Source organism: Balaenoptera musculus, chromosome 6 (assembly GCF_009873245.2).
Source record: "Balaenoptera musculus isolate JJ_BM4_2016_0621 chromosome 6, mBalMus1.pri.v3, whole genome shotgun sequence".
Classification (NCBI taxonomy): Eukaryota; Metazoa; Chordata; class Mammalia; order Artiodactyla; family Balaenopteridae; genus Balaenoptera; species Balaenoptera musculus.
Window position 1 is genome coordinate 106,772,907 of NC_045790.1, and position 23,086 is coordinate 106,795,992.

Sequence of the window (23,086 nt, forward strand, 5' to 3'; positions counted from 1 at the left end):
TTGTTCATCATTACTATGGATACTGTATGTCTTCTTTGATTGTGGAAATATTGTAGAGCTAGATCTTAGTTATGCCTAATTCACAACCATGTGTAGAACACATTTGAAGTAGCCGTGGTATGAAGTTATTCTTCAGTTCTGGATGAACAGAGGTTAGTCATGGTCCAGTGGGCTTGGTCCTTGAAATGATGGTGCCACGAAGCTTAGTTAGTGCCCTTTGTTTGCACCTCATTCTCTCAGGTCAAGCCTTCATTGTGTTACAGTGTTGTTCTGTTAGAGAGGCTACTACTGTACAATCCAGCCACTGCAGATTTCTAATCTGCTTATTTATAATTCAAAAGCTTGCCTATATATTAATGAACCCTTAATGAGCTGTTGAAAATGCCTGAATTACAGTCAGATTATTAAACTCAAACAGCCCCATAATCATACGATTTGAGTGGGCTTTTAGGTACTTTTCACATCTGCAGCTTAGTATTGTGAAGGGTATGCGTTTGTTCAGAGAACGCTTTGTAATAATTTTGACCCGTAATTTATTTATTGCCCTCCGAATGCAGTCGTCTATGCAGATGCTCTCTCCCATTATATGTGGGGCAGGTGCACAGCATGTTGAAAGACAGCTCATTAGGATTTGCTGAAAGATATGCAAAAACTGTGGGCTTATAACAAAGCCAAGTTCATTGTTAAACAATGTTTTACTTTGTTTGTATGATTTGTCTAAATCTTGGGGATACTGAAATGAATGTTGTAGTTATAAGTAGATTCCAAATAGGGTTGTTGTTTTTTAACTTTGTAATGCTGTGATAACCAAGGAGCCTAGATGTAAAACCTCTGAAAATGTCCCAGTGTATGTTTTGGATTAAAAACAACAATGTTCAATTTTTAAATTATTGTTTTCCCAAGTTTCAGTTTGAAGATATCAAGATCTTTTGATAACCACACAGTTTGATTCATTCTGGCTCTTGTAAATTTAGGTTCACGAAGATGTTTATAGGTGCCTAGAGGAGTGGGTGTTATGACTGGAAGCCATCATAACAGAAGGTGTGACTTTGGCAGGTTGGTAAGCTAAGTAACAGTGAGGGAACAGTGAGGTAGGTAGGATGAGGGATAAAATAGTAATTTGGATATAAAGTAAGAAAATAAATATTCAAATTAAAAATAATCTTGGAAACTGGGTGTTATTCGTAATCATGACTGTTTAATAGAGAAAGAAATCCATTCACTTTTCCAACTATAGTTATGAAAATGACTTCAGTGTTGATAAATACCTTGTCAGTGTTGCCTAATTGTGAAGTGCTCTAGTACTTTTCATCCAAAGGAATATGAACTTTGTGTTGATTTACTTATGATTTTTATTTATTTATTTATTTTTACTTATGATTTTAGAAGTAAGAGTTATTATTCATCACAAGGGGAGAATGTTATACCAGCTGAAAATACATACTGACAATTATTTTTATATGTATCCACTACTGTTGAATTTAAGGGCTGCTTCCTACTGGTATGGTGGTGTTATATACATATTAGGTACGTATAAAAGAGCTATAGATGGGTGATTACTTTGTGTCCTTTGCATTTCTTCCTGACAAATTTCGTTCTTCTATCTTCCTTATAGTCTATTTCCTTGTGTATTAGTCATTGAGCATCTTTTCTTGTTTGCCACACTGTTCAGGGGAGTGTAATAACTTTGACTATGTATGATGATTTACTATTACAGAACCTCACCAATGTCCATAGGGAAAAGATCAATATGTATAAGTACAAGGGGAAAACTAGAAACCCGGAAGAACCTTGAAGGTAGATTAAAAAAATACATTTCCAGGAGAAACATCAATATCTGTAAATACAAAAAAGAAACAACAAATACGAAAATATGAGCAAAAATTTAGTCTAAAAAGGAGAAACTTAAGGAACTCCCAAACAAATAATATAAAAATGAAACAGAGTCCAAAGTGCAAGATAAGATGTTCCTCAGTGAGTCCTTACTTCATGCCAAATGCACAGAAAACTTGGTATGTGGAACTACAAGCATTCTAGGCCATGAGATTTTAACATCTAACAAAGTGAAGGGAAGAAAATCAAAGATGCTAAATTAAAAATACTAATGTAGCCAATATTTGGCAGTTTCTTCTAGATCTAGAAGAAATAGCAAATACACGTTTTTCTATCTTTAATTATCAGCAATGTGTTGATACCAATTTTATCTTATTTAAGAGAGTTATCTAACTTTTTGGTTCCCTAAATGAATTTATTGTCTTAGTATGTTGTGGTTTTCAAACTTTATTTATTTACCTCTGAACAGGCAACAGATATAATTTTAAATTATTGTGAGTTAGTTTTATTACCCAGTTGAAATTATTCTGAACTATATTTTTAAATGAAAGTGACAGCTTTAAAGTGTTTTGAGGGAGGATATTAAAGTTGTTCATTTGAGTTAAGGCAACCAAGAGCTCTGTCATGCTGTGGGTATAATTCAGGGCATCTAGGAATGAAATCTGTTCTTAAAAAGAATTGATGGTTGTTTTAGGTTAGCATATAAAATCGCAGAGCTGGTGCTCAGTTGAGTACTTGGCAGCTTATAGATGTTACTGTCATGTTAAGTTACACTAGACGCAGAGTGTGCACCACTGTGGATAAACAACAACAGGCACAGACGCAAAAGGCAGACACCAAATGCAGACCTGCAAGATGCCAACTTCCTCCCCCACCGCCCCTTCCCCAAGATGCCTTGTAACTAGTATGGGGAACCTACTTTTAAACAGATTTACGGAGGTTAATTGGGCTGGGATATTTTAGATTATGTTACACATTAATGAAAATGCTGATTTTGAGCTGTCATGACTCCACCACTTTTTATACCATGATAATTATTTTAAAACTTTGTCTTCTGTGTTGTTGAAAACATCTTGGCAGAAAGCCTATGTGACCTGATTAAACCTATGAATTGTCAGCTGGGATCTATAGTACTCAGATGAGGTTGCTGACTGGGCATCACTTAGGAAGTTCTTGATTTAAAAGCAAAATTAGATTGAGACTGCTGTGTCCAGCCAGCACTGTATTGCCATGTTGATGGTATATTTTCAATACTGTATGTAGTGTCCTGGTTTTATAGTTTGCTGGCAGTTGCTTAACAAATTCATTTAATAATATATATTTTTAAAGCATAGCCAATTACCCTTATAATGTATGTATCTCTCTTCTCTCCCTGAAATTACATGATGGAAAAGCCCATCTAATCCTGTTTGTATTCTAATTTTTGGATATAGCTTGTGAATTAATTATGGGATTTTAAATTCTGTTTTTCCAACTGTATGGAGAAACAAAATAACTACCTTTTGATGAGTTTGTTTTATATCCTTGGAATTATTTTTTTTCTTTCTCAAAATCTTGAATTTTTTACCCCTTTCCATTTTTGCTTAAATCATCTGAAACCGGGAAGATTGGCTGTTAGAATATTCTGAGAAGCCAGGGTTACTTTTTTCCAAGGATCCAATATGGGATATATTGAGAGAGGGTCATACTAGAAATTTCACAGAAGTAAGACTTTTCATACTTACTTATGCTTATTGATAAAATGTGAGCAATGACATTCTCAGAATGAATTGTAGTGCACTGATGTTGTTTGATCATTTACTCAAATAAATAAAATACTCACACTGTTTGTCCTGTTTCTCGCTTCCTCTCTCTCTGTCTCTCTCTCTCTTTCCTTGAAGGTCTCAGCATCAGAGGAGCCCAGGAGGAGGACCCTCCCGATCCCCAGCTAATGAGACTGGACAATATGCTTTTGGCAGAAGGGGTTTCAGGTCCTGAGAAAGGTGGGGGATCGGCGGCAGCAGCTGCAGCCGCGGCAGCCTCTGGAGGTTCTTCAGATAACTCTATTGAACACTCAGATTACAGAGCCAAATTGACCCAGATCAGACAAATCTATCACACAGAACTGGAGAAATATGAACAGGTCAGCAGCCGCCACTCTCATAGTCCTACACAAACCCTCTATTGCTCTTCTGACAGACTGCGCTAACTAATTCTGAGGGCTGTGAGGGGTAGGTGTTAACAGAAAGAGCAGAATAAATAAGGTCAATGCAAAAATCCAAGTGAATTGTTGGATTCATGAAATGAAGTCCCTTTGCAATTTTAGAGGTGAAGCTAAACCTATTTTATCCCATCGACTTGTTTTACTCATTCCTCACATTTACATGCCCTTACTACCACACCTGCAGCCATCCTTCCCCTCTAACCTCACTGCTTGGTGCTCGTCAAAGCTCTATATCATTAACAGTTATGCACTGGCCTCGTTCATAGCTATTATAACAACTTGTAAAGGGAAGCATTGCATAGTGAGCTCTGCCTGCTATGCGGTGAGCTACAGAATCCTCCTAGGAATTAATTCTTCAGGATTATGCCAGGCTAAAGGGAGGGAGCTAACTTCACAAAGTAAGCAGGTTCTGGCCTTTCTCTCTGAGGAGACCTCCCAAGATAATTACAGGTTTCCTGGGGCAGGGAACACTAGGCATTGTGTGCTAAATTCCTGATTAGAAAGAAAGTATGGATTAAAAATGCTATTCTCAGCAATTATATTAACTATACTTCTTTGAATCTAAGATATCTTTGATTTTAAGCCATATCATGGTGTTATGTACCACCACCAAGAAAAAATTAACTGCCCAATTGAAGTATAACATGCCATTGATAGTAAAATGCTTCCAAACGTCAGAGATGTTAAAATGTGGGGGAAAATAACTAAGTCTTAGATTCAGTGAGACAAGGTAAAATGTTGGTGGTTCACTTTAAACATATTTTAGTTGTTCGTTTAAGGCTAAAAACCTGCTTAGTTTGAGGAATTCTCACTGAAAGGTAATTAAAAAAAATTATTATGGAAATGTTTAAATGTGCCCAAAATAAAAGAGAATATTAAGCTGAATGTTATGAAATTAACAAGTTTTAAGGTCATAAACAGTTGTGTATTGGCGGTTTTATAGAGTTCAACCTAAAATAAGGAACTGCCTAGATACTCATCATCCAGGTAAATAGTTATCAGCATTTTGCCAATCTTATTTTGTCTATCTTCCCTTGCCCCCACTCTTTTTTGGGGGGGGTGGGTAGAGTATTTTAAAATAAGTCCTAGGCATTATGTCATTTCACCCATAAATACTTCACTATGTAGTCAGGCATTTATTAAAGTCCAAACACCTTAGTGTGATGCCCTGGTCAGTTTTAATATTGATTTTTCTTCTAAGTTCCCTGTAAAGTTTCAGTTGTATATGTTATTATTTTCATTGCCTTCTCTAATATTCTGGATATGGTATTATTAAAAAAATGCTGGATTCTGTCCCAGAGGTGAGTGTGTTTTGAGGAATGGTAGAAGGATTTATGTAGCTTTATGTTAAAATACAATATAAATTAATATTATAAGATGTTATCTTTTTTCTGAGTAGGCTTTCTGGGATCTCATACTGTATCTCTAGTCTCATTCATAGGAATAATTTTTGGTAGAAGATACGCAAGTAAGAATTTTGGAAAAGTGGTCTTGTGTATATATATGAAAAAAATTGAGCTTTCTGATTTGACATATGAATAATTGAGAGTAAACAAAGTAAGTCATGGTTGAAAAGGTTGCCCTTAGCATAAACAGTAGAAAATGACTCTAATTTGTAGTATAACCCTAATTGCATAACTTTATGTTAAATACATCTGTACGTACTCACTAAATAAATACTATGAGTCACCTTGCGTGGAAAGATCTATAGTATTAGGGGTCAAATGGCTCATCTTTTTAGCTGAGAAATTAAGGTGATTACTTACTATCTTCTGCCATGTTTCTTCACACCAGCCTCCTTATCTTCTCCCTTCAGCCCTGTTGGAAGTTGGGTGAAGCTGGCGTCAGTCATTTTCACCAAGGTTTTTGTTTTGTTTTGTTTGCTTTAAAAATACACATGTGCACACAAGTTCTTCATAGACTAATCTACAGTATGTATTTTTGTTTTAAATATCAAACATTTAAAATGTAATCATGAATCTTATTTCTAGATATGTTCAGTAGCCTAATAAAAAACCACTGAATGTATATTTCCTTTCTCATTTTTAACACTTTCAGAAGGAAAAGTATAGATATATTAATATGAAATCTATGCAGTATTATGGACAAATAGAGTATGATGACTAGTTGGCTGATTCAACAGAAATTTAGTTTACAAATTTTCTCCTGTAGCTTCTGAATTGTTTTAGAAAGAACATAGCAGCATTTAGTTCTCTTGAGCTGTCTTTGAAGCTGGCTTTTATTGCTCTTCTCTCTGTAGTTCCTAAGTTTGTTCGGATCAGTGAGTTGACATAAGATGGTCTTTTCTTTTCAAATTTTGGGATACAGGGCTTTATCTGGGATAGAACTTTCAGGGATATACTTTGGAGTTACTATAAGGGCTACGAAGAACTAAGTGAGATGAAGGGGTGGCATTTCTAAACTAGATGGTGGTATTATAATTTACATTTTACAGATGAGAAAATGAGACTTAGGTGAAGTAATTTGTCCAGTGTCACACATCTAGTTAGTGTCAGAATCGGGTTTTGAAATCAGTTTCTGACAATATGCCTTCTTTTTCCATTGAATTATGCTGCTACTTATGTATGTTAAAGAATAAAATACAACTGAGTAAATTTTAAAGATATTATTAGCTTCATTCAGCGATTCATGAATTGAACAGCATCTCATCTAGCACATAGAAAGGAGCTCCCAGGAGCTGTACGAAATGAAAGACTCTTACAGGCAGACAAGAGCGGGACGAGGAAGTGATACTAGCAAAAAGAGGGTCCGTTGTGGCAAGGTCGCCTTCCCTTAGGTCCTGGCAGGGTCCGTCAGGCAGATGACCTCACGGGTGCTGGCCCAGTAGTTCCAGATTGACTGGTTTAAGATTACATTCCTAGGAGACGCTGGAACTTGGGGCATAGCAAAAGTGACTCCCTTTTGGGTCTCTTATCTTGTTTTTAACAATTACAGTTTGCGAATAATTCAGATACGTTCTGATTTTTCTCTTATTTTCCCATGTTGGATTGCATTTGGGATAGGATCAGAGTAGAGATAGAAAAATAAACAACTATTTCAATCACTTTACAGACATTATATTTTTCCTCCTAAAAGTACATGAACATGGGTACTTTGAGTGACAGAAAGCTTATTAGTAAATAGGAAGAACATATATGTTAAGGCAGAGGCGTTGTCAGAAAATTGTGTTGAGTATTTTACTAAAAGAAATAAACTACATTGGAATTTTAGAGCTGTTCACTCCACTGTGTTTTGCAATGAAGCTGTAATGAAAATGTATCTGAAGCCTGTTTAGATTTAGATTGCCATAAAATTAACAAACACCACCACTGCAGTAAATTAAAGTACCTTATAAACGCAGCCACATTTACAAAGCTAAGCAGACTAGAGCTACAGTTAGAGCAAAATTAAATCCAAGCTGCAAGGCTCAGCTTTCTGTGTATGTTTTAGGACTGGTACTGTTTTTTAAAATCCTGTCCTTTTTTTTTTCTCCAGAAAATGTCCTTTGATCATGTGTTTACATTACATAGGCTCAGATGTAGTGCTTCTTAATGAGAACCATCTAGATTCACTTACAAATGCTTTTGAAATATTAGGCATAGAATATACATTAAAGTAAGATTCTTGAATATTACTATCACCTAAAAGGAAAACCAAAACTATTTTACTTTTGCTGATCCTGACAACCAAGAGGAATATAATTTTTCAAAGCTTGCAGCAACTGTGTTGTAATGCTTTTGTCTTGGTTGCACTGCCTTCCTCTTTAGCTGGGAGGAAAACCTGGTTGCTTCTTTGTCTTCTTGTTGATTAGCTACACGTTTTTTGTTTTAAAAGGAGGAAAACAAATTTTTTATTTTGTACACAACGGGATCCCCATGTAATTATGAGACCCAAAGGCAGCCAGGCAGTGGAGGCTTATATGGCATCCTGAACTATGGGATGGGACTAGCTACAAGTTTTGAAAAATGTTTTTACTGTATCTTTCAAATATGCTCTTATGATTAAAGGCCCGACTATTAGAATAGGTGAATTCCTAATGAACTTGAGCCAAGGGTCCTGGGAAGCCTGTTTTAAGGAATTGAGGGTCTTGTTTCCTCTACCTCTCTACCAAAGGGAAATGGATACATTGGTTTTTGCAAATGAAATTTGACTTAGAGATTTGTTCTCAGTTAAAAAAGAAAAGATATATATCATGCCTTATGCAGCTCTCCCACTTTGCTTGTACCAGAAGAAGTGCTTGTACACAGGCAATTCACTTCATAATTTACAGCTGCTATAATAGAGATGACATATTGAAAGCTATCTCCTATAATTATATTGAAATACATTTTTGCTGAAGGCAAAAGTGTTGTAAGGGTCCCAACCCTCCTCCAAACATCTGGGAACCTGCTTTCTGAGTTCGCAGATGTCTTTTGAATTCACCTCAAATCAGGTAAAGCACTCGAGCCACGCATGTACACTCAATGTGCTCAAGACTAATTAGGTACTGTTTAGCTAATAGAGGACTTTCAGATTACAGGGGATTGCACGGGGAATGGAGAATGAGTGTGCAACCTAAACCACTTACAGGCATGGCCTTGTGCTTTTTGAGGCTCTCAACATTGTGTGTTTATATTTGCTGGTAAGATCTCCTTTGCTTGTAAAGAATTTTTTTTTAAATCAGGTTTTAAAATGCTGATGTTATTACATTAGAGATTGTGTAACCCACAAACTCCTAATCCCATTTTGCTATTTTCTTAATAGCAAAAAAAAAAAAAAAATAGCAGGAAAGGTAAAAGGGTACTACCTGATGTAAACTTTATATTTCATTTTCCCAAGCAAGACTTTGTCATTCATTGCTCCAAGAGAAGGGTTTTACTTCTTGTCAGCTTTCACGCTGCGTCTTTTCCTTGGCTGGAAGGAGTGTTTGAGTGTTCCCTTTTTTTCTCCAAGTTTCTAGTCTATTGGCTCTTTGTACCAAATGTATCTTTGACCACAAACTTGATTAATGAAATGAATTGTTTTATATTTGAATACTTTTCTTTTTTTTTTCGGTTTCTTTGGAAGCAGTGTTTATATTTATTCTGGCAATGGGAAGACACAACTGTATTAGGTAATCAGAGTAGGGACTTACTTGCAGAATGACACACACAATATGAATTTCATAAAATTGTCATTTCTATTTTCAACAATAACTGCCATTTATTAAGTGTTAATTGTGTTCCAGACTCTTCAAAGAACTTAACATGTATTATATAATATAATACTTACAAAACCCTCATGAGATAGGTCCATAAACCATGTGATTACGCTGATACTTGTTGAGGTATGATAGAATCTAAAAAAGAGTGGTTATATGTATATGTATAACTGATTCACTTTACTGTACAGCAGAAACTAACACAACATTGTAAACCATCTGTACTCCGATTTAAAAAAAAGATATTTCATCTTTGCAGCTGTTTCTTAGGTATATTGGTCTCATTCTAGTTGGCTTAGAAAGTATCTTTCAATGTTGACTCTTATCCTAAAACAAGAATAATTTGTTGATTTAATAAGCATTACATAAATACAAAATCTATAATACTGGACTAGAGTTACTTGCAAGGTCATAAAGACATCTAGAAAACGGATGCTTGCAAATTTGAGAATCATCAGCTTTTAAATAGAGATTTATTCTTTCTTTGAAGAGTGGATTTTTAGAATAGAGAGTGTTATGATCTGTTGTCTGCAATCAGCTTCTCTAGATGGTTACAAAAGGCCAGTTCAGTTTTTAGATTTGATCATGAACCATTTTAAAACTTACTCAAAAATAAGTGCTTGCCCACCATCTGATTTTACATTTTTATGTTCAATGATGTGAACTTACAGGCAAGAAAGGGGTTGAATCTTGAATTCACCACCGAAAAAAGCATCACCACAAAACAAAACCCTGAAAACTAATTTTGAGTGTAAATCCAAATACATATAGATATCGAGGATATAGTTTTACTAGCTAACAAATATCATTAACAACATTATAAAAAATCCACATATTTCAAATCCTTCACTATATTACTTGGTTTGTATTTTTAAGGAGAAAGGAACAAATGGCAAGGAGAGAAAGGCTCATAATAAGAATTGGTTGAAAATGTTTTTTATCAGATGAAGCATTCCACACTTTTTGTTGACTTTATGTTATTACAATGTATGTTTTAAACAAAACATACATTTTTGTTACATTGTAAACAGAAATTATCTAGGATGTAAAACAATGCATCCTAGATAATTTTCAACAGCTGGATTAAGAGAAAAAGAGGTTTTTGCCATTACTCGTAAATCAGAAAATTCAAGGAATCAAAACTCTTCTTTCCTAAATCTCCGAAATAACCAAGCTGTTTCTACATTTGTATTGTGGACATTGACCAGAAAATTCTTAACTGACAATTTTACTTGGAAAAATAATAAGGCAATGAAAATTTTTTCCAATGTCTATTTTAATAATATAGTCTTGTAGGTATGACAGAGGATATGATAAACGAAGTGAGCATCTTACATTATAAACAACATCGATGGTAGTGTGTGGTTGGGTGGCCCTACAAAACAACTCTGCAATCACTTGATCATTCTTACTGCACTTATATGTTTAAAAAATGTATATCTTTTAAGGATCCGGAGATGAGGCAGTACTGTGCTCTGCTCTGAAACTGGTACACATGATGCTGTAAATGAGGCTGTAATTTACTTTCAGTGGTATAAAGGAAAAAAATCACTTTGCCTAAAGTGTATGCATCTTTCTTAAGGGTGTACCCGGATTTTAATTATCTAAATGTAAATACTTAACGAATTTTACTTAGAGTAATGAGCTAAAGTGCACACTACATAAATGAGATGTTCTAATTAATCATGTATGAACTACTGGTTTAAAGAAAAGCTATGTGAATTCTGTGAATGTTGGGCTATTGCCAAATTGCTAATCAGCATTTGCATTCATAGATGACTTCACTTAATAAGTTGTGAGACATTCAGCAAATGTTTTTGGAAATTATGAGTTTTTAGATGCAGAAACTTTTTGCTTTTAACACTTGTTTTTCACACAAGCCTGTGGCTGCTTCTTAGAAACGATAGGCAAACATTCATTCTGAAGAGATTAAAATATAGCCGGAGAAAAACTGAGAGCCAGAGGAAAACTGAAACAAACAAACAAAAAACAAAAAACAAAAATCCTCAGGTATCACACACAGGAGTCTTGAATTATTTATCAAGACATTCACTCTGTCATAGATATATGTTACCATAATATGTGAGCTAGGTTTGTAGGAATTAGCATTGTTACATGTGCAAATTAGAAATACTCCAGTACAGCTAGTTCTCAAACTTTTGGTCTTAGGACTTGAATTCATTTTTTAAAAAAATTTATTTATTTAATTTATTTATTTTTGGCTGCGTTGGGTCTTTGTTGCTGCACGCGAGCTTTCTCTAGTTGCGGAGAGCAGGGACTACTCTTCACTGCGGTGCGTGGGCTTCTCACTGCGGTGGCTTCTCTTGTTGCAGAGCATGGACTGTAGGCACGCGGGCTTCAGTAGTTGTGGCTCGCGGGCTCTAGAGCGCAGGCTCAGTAGTTGTGGCTCATGGGCTTAGTTGCTCCGCGGCATGTGGGATCTTCCCGGACCAGGGCTCGAACCCATGTCCCCTGCATTGGCAGGCGGATTCTTAACCACTGTGCCACCAGGGACGCCCAGGACTTGAATTCTTAAAAATTATTGGAGACCCCCTAAGAGCTTTTGTTCAGTGGGTTATATCTATCAACATTTATTATAATAGAAGTTAAAACTGTGAAAAAATAAATGTATTTAAGAAACAATAATAAACTATTATCTATTCACTATAATATTTTTAAAAGCCTGTGTTTGCAAAAAAACAAAAAACCCTCAACATTTAGTGAGAAGAGTGACATTGTTTTTACATTTTTGCAAAACTTTTTAATGTTGGGCTTAAAAGAAGTCACCTGGATTGTTATATGTGCTTCTACCATCAGTCTCCTGTCATGTGGTTGAAGTATATGAAGAACACCTGGCCTCACACAAAGATGTCATTGGAAAAGGGAGGAGTGTATTAATAGCCTTTCTGATAATTATGGATACTTTTCTCTGATATTATACCAAAACTTGACAAGTTGTATTGTCTTAAAGTTTAGTTATAATGAGTCTGAAATCATATCAACTTTTTGTACTCCCTTCCTTTAAAATCCTTTAAAATTCCTTTAAAGGGATTCCTTTAAAAAAAAAAATCCTTTAAATTCCTTTAAAATTGGTCTAGTGTGCACTTTGAATGGATCTTCTACCTATGCATTATTTTGTAACATCATGCTTTGATCATTTGGAAAATATTGTTTCACTGAGTTATGTACATCTTCTAATGTTAACACTTTACATTATATAATATCAAAATATCATATTTATTAATATCAACACCAAATTAATCAGAAAGTCTACTAGGAAACTATCAAGCTCAAGGTAGTGGATGCAAGTTTTCCAAAATTATAATTGTCACTTGAAAAGTCAAATTTCATCATTGGCACAACTATTGTCAGCTGTTTTCCTTGATGTGACAGGCTTGCTTGGTTCATTTTTGAGAAAATATCTGCCAAATACCCAAGTCTGAATAATTATAATAATTTCTTGATTTTGCTTTCAAATAAAAATGGTGTTCCATGAAAAAGACAGCATCGGCTCACAACTTAAACTATCACACAAGTGTTTTTTCTCAAGACAACCATCCTTTGATAAGCAATTGAAGTGCTTTTGATGTGTTTCCCATTTTATCACACAGAATATTAAAGTCATAGTCAAGGATTGAGATGTAATAAAATGAATAATTTCTCTTGCTTCATCAAGGACATTCCTAAGTGAAACTGCCTTTTTTTTTGTGGGTTTGTGTGAATGCATGGTGATGAAGAATAAAAAAGAAACATGTAAGATTACTAAGTATACTGTTTCCCAAAGAGTTTTTCTTACTTAGTGCATTGGTCCACAAGATGCTGTAGAGCTGTGCTGTCCAATACGGTTGCCACTAGTCATATGTAGCTATTGAGCCCTTGAAATCTAGCTAATCTGGACTGAGATGTGCTGTAAATGTAAAATATATACTGGTTTTCAAAGTGTATGAAAAAAAGAATGTAACATATCTCATTAACAGTTATCTAAAGATCTTGATTATGTGTTGAAATGTTAATATTTTTCATATATTGGGTTAAATAAAATATATTATTAAAATTAATTTCACCTGATTCTTATTTTTTAATGTGGCTACTAGAAAAATTTTACATTTCATATGAGAAAAATAAAACACATTTGGAAAATAATCAGTGCAGTAGAAAAAACATTAAATGACCCCCCCCATATTTTTTTTCATATGTGGCTCACAATGTATTTCTTTTAGACAGCACTGCTCTAGAGAAAAGAGGTTTTGTGACCAAATTTATTTGGGAAAAGTTGGATATACCATTCTCCTTTGAAGATTTATGATGCATATTGGCATACTGGAAGTACTGAGGAATCCTGCCCCCACCCCCCTCAAAAAAAAAAAAAGCATTTAAAATTTTGGTTAACCCCACATCTCCCAAACATAGTGTATTAACATTTTTTGGAACTAGCTATAGAAGTCTGTATCAGAGCTTGATGATTCCGGTTTGCTGTTCTAGTTTACTTTCCTTCATTTTACTAATAAGAAAACTGAGGGCTAGTGTTTATTAAATTACGTAATTTGAAATTATACGAACATCTCTTTAGGGAAAGTATTGTACAAGAAAAAAAGATCTGTACATATATTTCTTGACAGGGTGACCATCTATTTTCAGCTTGGCACAAAATAGTTTAAGTTGACAATATAGTGGGGAAAATCTTAAATTTACTTTTCTTTATTATGGTTTCCTTAAAGATGGAAAGAACTTCCGGTTTTAGAGCTGCAAAGTTCCTTTATGTTTTACTGTGCCATAACCTAGGACAGTAATTCTTAGCCTTTTAAAGTTATAGACTGGCTGAGAATCTGAAACGAAAACAAACAAAAACCCCACAGATTGTCCCTTTGGGAAAGACAAATTGTGCGCACAACTTGAATAAGATTTCAGGGAGTCATGGACATTCTAAACCTATCCGTGGACTGCAGGTTAAAAATCCTTCACTTACAAAGGTTCAGGGATAATGTATTTACAGATATTAATCAATATTACTCTTGAATTGTAATACAAAACCCCACCAATCCATAGATGTTTATTGGATGCCTACTGTGTGTGTTGCACAAATCTATACTCTGAAGAATCCCAGAGTCACCACTCACAAGGAACTTTAAAATTCTTAAGACTTAAACATATTTAAAAAAAACTTTGGTACCCCAGACTCATTTTACCTCACCTTAGAAATATTTATATAAAAGCTCCATAAAAGCTTAAAGTAACTGAAACACCCAGTGTACTTAAAAGGTTAGTTCTCTAATGAGCAGTTAGAAAAACCATCATTTGCTATACATTCAGGATATCTGTAGGGAAGTGGACATTATTATATCTTCAAAATGCATCTTGCCATGGTCAATGATTGTTCTGTCTGCTCAACCTACTAGGGGCATCTGTGCAGTAAGGTGCAGAATCTCCTGTCTTTATTTTAAACAAAAATGCCAGAGGATGTTCTTTTTATCCAGAGATACAGACAGATGTTTTATTTACCAAGGCAATACTGGATTTCTGTGTAGGCCCAGTTATGTGGTTTTATAGATCTAAAGAATATAGGTGGGCTGAAAGAGACAGGGACTGAGGATTGTTAACTAAAAAGTTTGAGACCCAAATCTGATCCTTATTTTCCTGCTGCCCCTCCCCTGAGGAGCTGAGCTGCTTGACCCATGTTTTAGGAATGGCGTATATCCACAAATAAGGCCCACACCACAGCTGAATTATAGTAGGACATTGGCATGGTATCAGAGGCCCTTTACATGCTAGTGCAAATCTGAATTCCCTCTTCTCCTTTACATATTCTCTCTGTCCCTCTGGACTTGCTACATACCATGATTTCCAGGATTTTTTCTTGTGCCTGGAATTCCTCTTGATTTCCACCTTTATTCCACCTTTCAAAAATCTTACCCATTCTTTAAAGCCCTAATGTCCCTTGTGCCATGAAGTGATCTCTGCTTCCAGATGAGAATACTTCCTCCTTGGAACTTAGGAAGCACTTATTCATATTTTCCTGTGATACTTTACATGGTCTGCCTTGTTTAAGAATTCATTTTTTATATATTTTATTGCACTGAAAGTCAGGTCCACATCTTGCTCATTTATGTGTCCTTAATCGCTCTTGGAGGAGTTTGAACTTCATAGTGCTTCAGTAAACATTTGTTGAATAAATGTAAAACCCCAAAGAAAATAGGAGGTGCTTAGTTTTAACAATTAACATATATTTGTACTTACATATAGGAGTTGGTAGAGAGCATCCTCCAGTGGGAAAACCTCATCTTGGAACAGGGACAAGGGTGGTGGGAAGGGCAGTTGAGTGCTGTGCTTCCCTTGCATGCCTGGCCATTCATAGTTTCAGAATTCTTGCGCCCCATCTAACTATCACTGCCATTTCACAAGTGTCTTAGTTTTCATTTTACCCTTCCTACTGCATAATGCCATTGGCAACTGCAAATGAGGTAGAAATTCAGATGAGTTAATGTCTGGGTGTGATAATATAAAATACCAGATTCCTAAGGAGTGATTTTTTTCCCCTTACAGGCATGTAATGAATTCACTACACACGTGATGAACCTTCTCCGAGAGCAGAGTAGAACACGTCCCATTTCCCCAAAAGAGATTGAAAGAATGGTGGGCATCATCCATCGAAAATTTAGTTCCATTCAGATGCAGCTCAAACAAAGCACTTGTGAAGCAGTTATGATTTTAAGATCAAGGTTCCTTGATGCCAGGTATGTGAGGCCACAAATCTATTGCATGGCTTTATTTTTCTTTTCACTCTTTGTGTATTATTTTCTGTAATCCTGGCCAATTGGTCTTAGATTCTTCTTTAATTTGGCTATAAGAGCTCTTCTCTACATTGGACAGGTAATTCACCTCCTGGTGCCTGCACTGTCAAGCCTCTTCTTGTCTGGGGGTGGTAGTGCTATTAGCTGCCAATTTGGTGGCTCAGGAAACAAATAGGATTAGTGCCGCTACTAATGACTTAGTAATACATTGCCTTTCTTTCAATTCTGATGCTAAAAAGTATTTTTAAGGATAATGTTCAGTATGTAACTTTGTTTTAATGCAGGTTTGCTTTCTAAGAATTTCCTGATGTTACGTTGCTTGTGCATATTAGAAAAAAAATACTTGGAGATACTGATACTCCTAAGAAGGAAGTGGTATTATAGTTACCACAAAACCTCAAACTCTGTTTTTCCAAATCAAGAAGAAAGCCTGTGAGTTTCCCCTGTAAGGATACATATTTCCCTTTTATCTGAAGCTGTCACCAAGTTTCCCAGGGATTAGGTAATAAATTGTATATGGTGTGTTAGACCTACTAGGTGACATAACAGAGGAACTGTCAAGTTCCTACTATATGCTGCCTCTTCAGGGATGCCTCTTGGGCATTGCTAAAGCTTGCAATCAATCTTCAGCGTTGGAAAGGGGTTTCTATTTTGTTTTGTTTTCTCTCCCTTGGAATCTCACAGAGGTGATGATTATCGTCCAAATTTTACAATATTAAAGAAAGTAAGTTAGCATCTCAACTGGTAAACAAGATGTGAGGAACAATCTTCATGCCAGAGCTCTTCCTTAGAGCCAAGTAAGGAAACATATGCCACCTGATTATACTCCCGTTCTCCTGGTTAAGCCAAGCCCTGTATCGCCTTTGGTTCCTTCTTCTTCCGTACTGAATTAGTCATTAGAACTCGCCAGTGCTTTGTTTTCAACATTTCTCGTTCTAGCTCTTTTTTTCCATCCATACTTGCACTGCTCAGTTCACATTCATCCTTTTGTACCTAGACTACCACAGTAACTTCCCACTATTCTCCCTGATTCCAGTCTTACTCTTCTCCCACTCATCCTCCGTGGCCCTCTTACGATGCCCTAATTGCTTTACTTAAAAACCATAGCAGCTTTTCAATGCTGGGTAACTCACATGCACACTACTTAACCTGGCATTTGAGGCCTTATGTGACCTGCCCCCGCCCAAATTACTTTTTTGTTGTTGTTAAGGTTTAAGTTTTATATTTTTCCTATTTAAAAAATACCAAGGTCACTATGGAAAAGTTGTAAAATGTATAGAATAGAAGGATGAGGGATAAAAGACAATCACTTTTTTACCACCCAATGGAAAAAAAAGTCACTGTGAACGTTTTAGATTCTTTCTGGTTTGTGGTACTTTTTTTTTTTTTTAAATGTTCTTTGTGATGGTACAATATGCATAATTTGGTTTGCTTTTTAAAAAATTTACCATGAATAGGTAAACATTTTTCATATAGTATAAACTCCTATTTTAAATTTTAATTGTTGAAGTCTACCAGATGGATATATGATAAATAATTAACTTAGCCATTTCTTCATTTTTGAGCATTTAGTTGTCCCTACTAATTTCCATGATAACTTCTTCCTTCCTTCCAATTCCTTTCTTCTTTCCTTCTACAAATGTTTATTTGTGCTGAGGCTATAAAGGTAAACAAGATAGGTTAACATACTCGCCCCAATTGAGTTTACATTCTACTTGGGGAAACAGACAATAAACAAGTAAACAAATATGCTGTAGTATTCTGTTCAATAATGTAATGAAATGTGATAGAATGGTAAGTGCTATGAGGAAAAATAAAAGCAAGGTAAAGGGAGAGAAAATGATGGAGGGAAGGTACTATTTTAGACAGATTTTTATTGGAATTAGTCTTCCAGTGAAAATCTTCATGCATTCAACCTTTTTGATCTTTAGAATTATTTCCTAAGGATTAATTCTCAGAAATAGTATTATTAGATCAAAATGTGAACATTTTTAGTGCTCTTAATATATCACTAAATTGTTCTTTCCTGTGTTTAATCCAAAATGCGATACCTCTTGGTCTCATCTGTTTCCTCTGACGAGAATTCTTTTCCTCTGCCTAACCACCTCTTCCACCACCACCCCTCCACCTCCACCTCCAGCCTTCCACAGCACACCCTGTTCTCCCAACCATTTCCCCAACTTGGTCACCAGTTATGAATTGTCATCTGTGAGGATGTGTAGCATGGAGCCTGGAACAGAGCTGGTGCTCATGTTTGTTGCATTAGTGAGACCTTGCTCAGCCTTTCAGGCCTGGCCTAAATGCTCCCTTTTTAGGAAGCCTACTTTAAGCACTCCACTGGACTCGTCGTTGCCGTCTCTTAAACACTGATACTATGTTTATACAATTTTCCAGACCGAACTTCATTCAGACTGCCTTTATTGCAGTTTTTCAGGCTCATTTCTTCTCTTCCCGAGTAAGTCACATTGTCATTGAAAGCAATGGCCAAGTCTTACACGTTTAGATTCCCCACAATTCCAGCAAGTGTCTTACACATAATAGGCTGCAGAAAAATAATTTGTTGACTAACCAGATTAATGAATATTTCCACTTACTACTTATAATAGCTCAAAGAGTTAAGGAAGTAGCATCAGAAAACAAAAAACACTTTTAAATTGTCAACGTTGAGCATTTTAATTAAAAGCGTTACGTAACAAAGATATTTAAAAGTACTTTCTTCAGAAAGGAATCTTTTCTAACACAATTGCTATCCTTATTTCTGCAGATACTTTCCCATTCTTATCAACATGCATGCTCTTTTTTTTAAAAAAAAAAAAACATGACTGCATTCATAATGTATACACCTAAATGATTTATTTTTCTTCCAAGAAGAGAAAGTAAGTTAACAAGCCAGAGTGAGCAGAGCCAGGGTGAGAAGGTGGCAGAGCTTGGAGCAGAGCCACTTCTCCCACAGAGATTGCCGTCAGTAATGTTGTGATGCTGATGGGACACAGCCCTGGGACTGATGCACCAGTGCACACTGGCCTGAGGCATAGCCATTTAGAGTGTGGTGAACCCTGGGGGGAATGAAACTTAGGGGAAATGCTTAATGGGCATTTTCTACAGAATGTTTTTCTAAAAAATAAATGAAGTATAAGACCGAGTTCTCTCTTACGCCTTAAAGTGAATGCAGATACTGAGCTTTGCTTCCGTCTGTTCTTGTAGTGCCTCTTAGCAAGCCCTCTGCACTGAGAAGGCAAGGTTTTTCTGCTCTAGGCAAACATGCTCATTCAGATATATGATTCCCTTGCTCACTCTGGCTTTTTGTAAAGCCATACTCACATTTTCTTGGTAATTGGACAAGCCGAAGTATGTACCGGTGCAGAACAGTTAGGAATAAATTTGTGTAGGTCCCTCTATTCTTCTAGTAGAAGTGCCATAGTTTGGATGCAGCCAGATTGTCTGTGGTGAGGTATTCTGTTCTGCCCATAAATTTGTTCTCTGAGGTTTTTTGATGTTTTCTAAAACCACTCCTAGGTAAAGTCGATAAATGAGCCAAACTTATTTCTGCTTTCCCAATATGTTTCTGCTCATTACCCCTTTCGTAAGTCCTCATTTTCCAAAGAAATGCCCTTGTGTGATCTGCTCCACTGTACTCGGTCTTGCTGCTGGATTTCATGTTTTAGACTGAGTCACAAGCTCACATACTTACATATAATGGAATTGAGGGGAGTGGCTGGATGAGGGGCAGTGAGGATTAGAGCAGACGGGTACATATCTGAGGGGACAGCCGTCACTTAGCTTTAGCCTGTGGTTGCCTTCTGAGGATGTGGGCCTGGTGTGGCTGATCTTCCAATTTTTCATAAGAAGCCAGAAACTTGGATTTTTATGGGCAGGTCATTATTGTGTTGTCTCAACAAACATTATCTGTGGGCCAGGTAATTATCTGTAAGTTTGACAGTTTCAGTATCTATTCTAGACCTTTTCCATCCTACTCACCCAGCTACCCACTCATCAGACTGTGCCTCTTCAAAGTGCCCCAGGTCAGGGCTTTGTTTTTCTTGTCAAGCAATGCCTGACTCCTGCAAAAATGCTGATTGCTATTCTTGGTGTACTTCTCTTTCATCTGTCTTCCCTCACCACCTCCCCCATCCAATTCATCATCAAATCCTGTTGATTTTAATTCCCAAATAGATCTTGAATCTATTTTTCATCCCTCAGGAAACAATGGTTTAACCTTCCTAAAAATTATTGAAATTCAGAAGTTTCAGGGCTCATAACTTGAGATGTTTTGATCAGATCGAGATTTCTTGCTCCCTTGACTCTCCCTGAATGTTGAAACATAGATCACATACTTAACCTGCCACGTTAGTGACATCATTTTAACTAGAAGAATCTCATAAGGTATACACATTTATAACTGCCTACTGACGCTGTGTTTCCTGAGTATAGGATATCACAATTAAGATCATTAAGATTATTTGTAAGGCAATATTAAGAAAGTTGTTTGGGGAAAGTGTTTTCCAGTTACTGGAGAATTTAAAGTGAAATCTGACAAATGCTAATTTTCAGGCTGGAATTCTTTAAAATCTTCAAAATAAAACCCAAATGTAAATGACATTTTTGCTATTTGAAATAAATTGTCAACAAATACTTGATCTTCTGACATTCTGCCACCCCCTCCCAGTAAAAACAAAGAATTTGTCCTCCCCTACTCTTTCCCTGTTGAGCAAACCATACCTCAATCCAGGCAGTTGCTGAAGCAGAAAAATCCAGAAATCCTTGATGTATTTTTTTTTCCTTACCTTCCTTCTCTGTCTTCCCCACCCACCCCCCCATCCAATTTATTATCAAGTCCTATTGCTTTTACCTTTCAAATTGACCTTGAATCTTTTTATTTCCATTATTCTCTCCCTATGCCAAGTTACCATCATCTCTCAATTTGACCATTATAGTTGTCTCGTTAAATATCTCTACATTTCCTTTCATCCCCTCCTTCAGCTGTTCTCAGTAGTCAGAATAATCTTTTTAAAATGTAAAACTTAAAACCTTTAATACTTCCGATTGCACTTAAAATAAAATTCAGAAATCCATATGGGGTCCACTAAGCCTGTGTAATCTGGCCCTTGTCCATCCTTCCAGACTCATCTCACATATTCCCTGTTTTTACTGTGCTCCAGCCTCCTTTAGCCCTTTGACCTTTCCAAGCTTTTTTCCTGTTTGAAGACCATTCCCTCCGCTCATTCCTCTTCCTTCTACTCTTTGTCTGACTAAGTTATACACATTCTCCAGGCCTCAGATTAAATGTCACTCTTCCAAGGAAACCTTTCCTGACTCCATAATCTGTGTTAGGTTTCCTTCTTAGACACTTTCATTATACCTTATACTTTTCCTTCATGATACTTGACATGGTTACCGTAATTTGTAATTATTTATTTCTGTGTTGCTTGTCTAATGTTTTTCTTTCCCGTAACTTTCTACTCTCTCTCTTAACCCTCTAATCCCCTGTGAGCTCCCTAATAGACCTTATCTGTTTTGTTCCAACTGGATCCTCACTGAGTATCTAGAACACATTAGATCCTCAATAAGTATTTGTTGAACAAATTAAAGAATGAAGTTAATTGTGCTTCACATTCTAGTATTTTTCTTAGTTATCCTACGTCTTCACGTGAGTTGGATAGTTCTTTGGAGGATGCCAAGAGTATAATTTACAATATCATGGTGATAAATTACACCCTAAGAATGTTTAAAAACAGAAAGCTAACTTCTTTGTGCGATCCTAAGTAATATATCCCTCTTTGGTTAATGTTGATTATAACGACAGTTCTCTTTTTGGTTCTTTCATAGACGAAAAAGGCGTAACTTCAGTAAACAGGCCACAGAAATCTTGAATGAATACTTTTACTCACACCTCAGCAACCCCTACCCCAGTGAAGAAGCCAAAGAGGAGCTGGCCAAGAAATGCAGCATCACAGTGTCACAGGTGCGACAGGATTCCATGGGTCTGTCTTGCTTCCCCATTGATTATAGGAACCCTGTTTCCTCTTCAGGGCATTCTTATCAAATTTCATATCCAAATGTTTCATCATCAAAGAAGATATAAAGAAAATATAGATGTTTCCACATTTTTATGCAAGCTTTTAAAGCTTAGATAAGTTCTTTTAATCCTAAATGTCAAGGAATCAAGACAATCACCCGCTGCCCTAGTGGAAATCTATAGAAAAAACATAAACATGCCATGGGGAGAGACGTGGTTTTACACTTACGTGACTCTTCAGTACGGCATGTAGTTCTGCTTTCCTGATTTAGATGACTGGTCTAAGCTTCCACCAGTGAGAAAGCAATTTATTTGTTGCCAAAAGGAAATTTAATATAGCTCTATGGTGAAAGCTTTGAGGAATTCACCAAGTCCTTTCTTGAAAACCATGCTATGATATTTGGGTCTCAACGATTTCTTTGCTTTCTTGTTATCCATTAAATAGAAGAATTAAGTTCATGCCTATCCCCGCTTTTTTTGTTTTTGTTGTTTTAAATGTCTGTAATAAATTGTGCCCCTGAAGTTAGCTGTCATCTTCTAACAAAACTACACTTAGTTTGAGGCAGATAGACTTGTATTTTAGATTGAGGGTTGGAGACAAATAATTAAACAAGCAACTGTACCTCCTTAAAAACTAAGTATATCCTATTGGAATTAGCTCTAAAATACAATTTATTTAATGCTCATATTGTTGTTTATAGATTGTCATTTGAATAACATTTCTTTATAGCATGCAAATGTGGTAATCACCAACCAGTTCTTGGAGGGGCACTTAAGGAAAAGCTGACCCTTTCCAGAAATTTCAATGGTCCCTAGAGGTCACATGACATAAATTTTAAAGTAGCCTCTAAATAAATACTCCTATATATTTGAAGTTCAAGATTCTAAAGATCCCCTTCACATTCCAGTGAAAGTTTCATATCAGTATTTTATTTTAATTTAATTTTAATTTATTTTTATTGAAGTATAGTTGATTTACAATGTTGTGCCAGTCTCTGCTGTACAGCAAACTAACTCAGTTATACACAGACATTCTTTTTTTTATATTCTTTTCCATTATGGTTTAT

The 23,086-nt window shown here is 36.0% G+C and overlaps 1 protein-coding gene across 4 annotated transcripts in view; it reads left to right on the top strand.

The window, feature by feature from the left end:
* The window catches only part of PBX3 (PBX homeobox 3), a 224,494-nt gene that overhangs the window by 154,258 nt on the left and 47,150 nt on the right, over positions 1-23,086 (top strand). For all 4 annotated transcript variants that reach the window (XM_036856507.1, XM_036856505.1, XM_036856504.1 and 1 more), the window contains exons 3-5: positions 3,714-3,955; positions 15,756-15,946; positions 21,830-21,965. In XM_036856507.1, the coding sequence (XP_036712402.1) occupies positions 3,714-3,955; positions 15,756-15,946; positions 21,830-21,965 (569 nt within the window). The remainder of the gene's footprint in view (positions 1-3,713; positions 3,956-15,755; positions 15,947-21,829; positions 21,966-23,086) is intronic.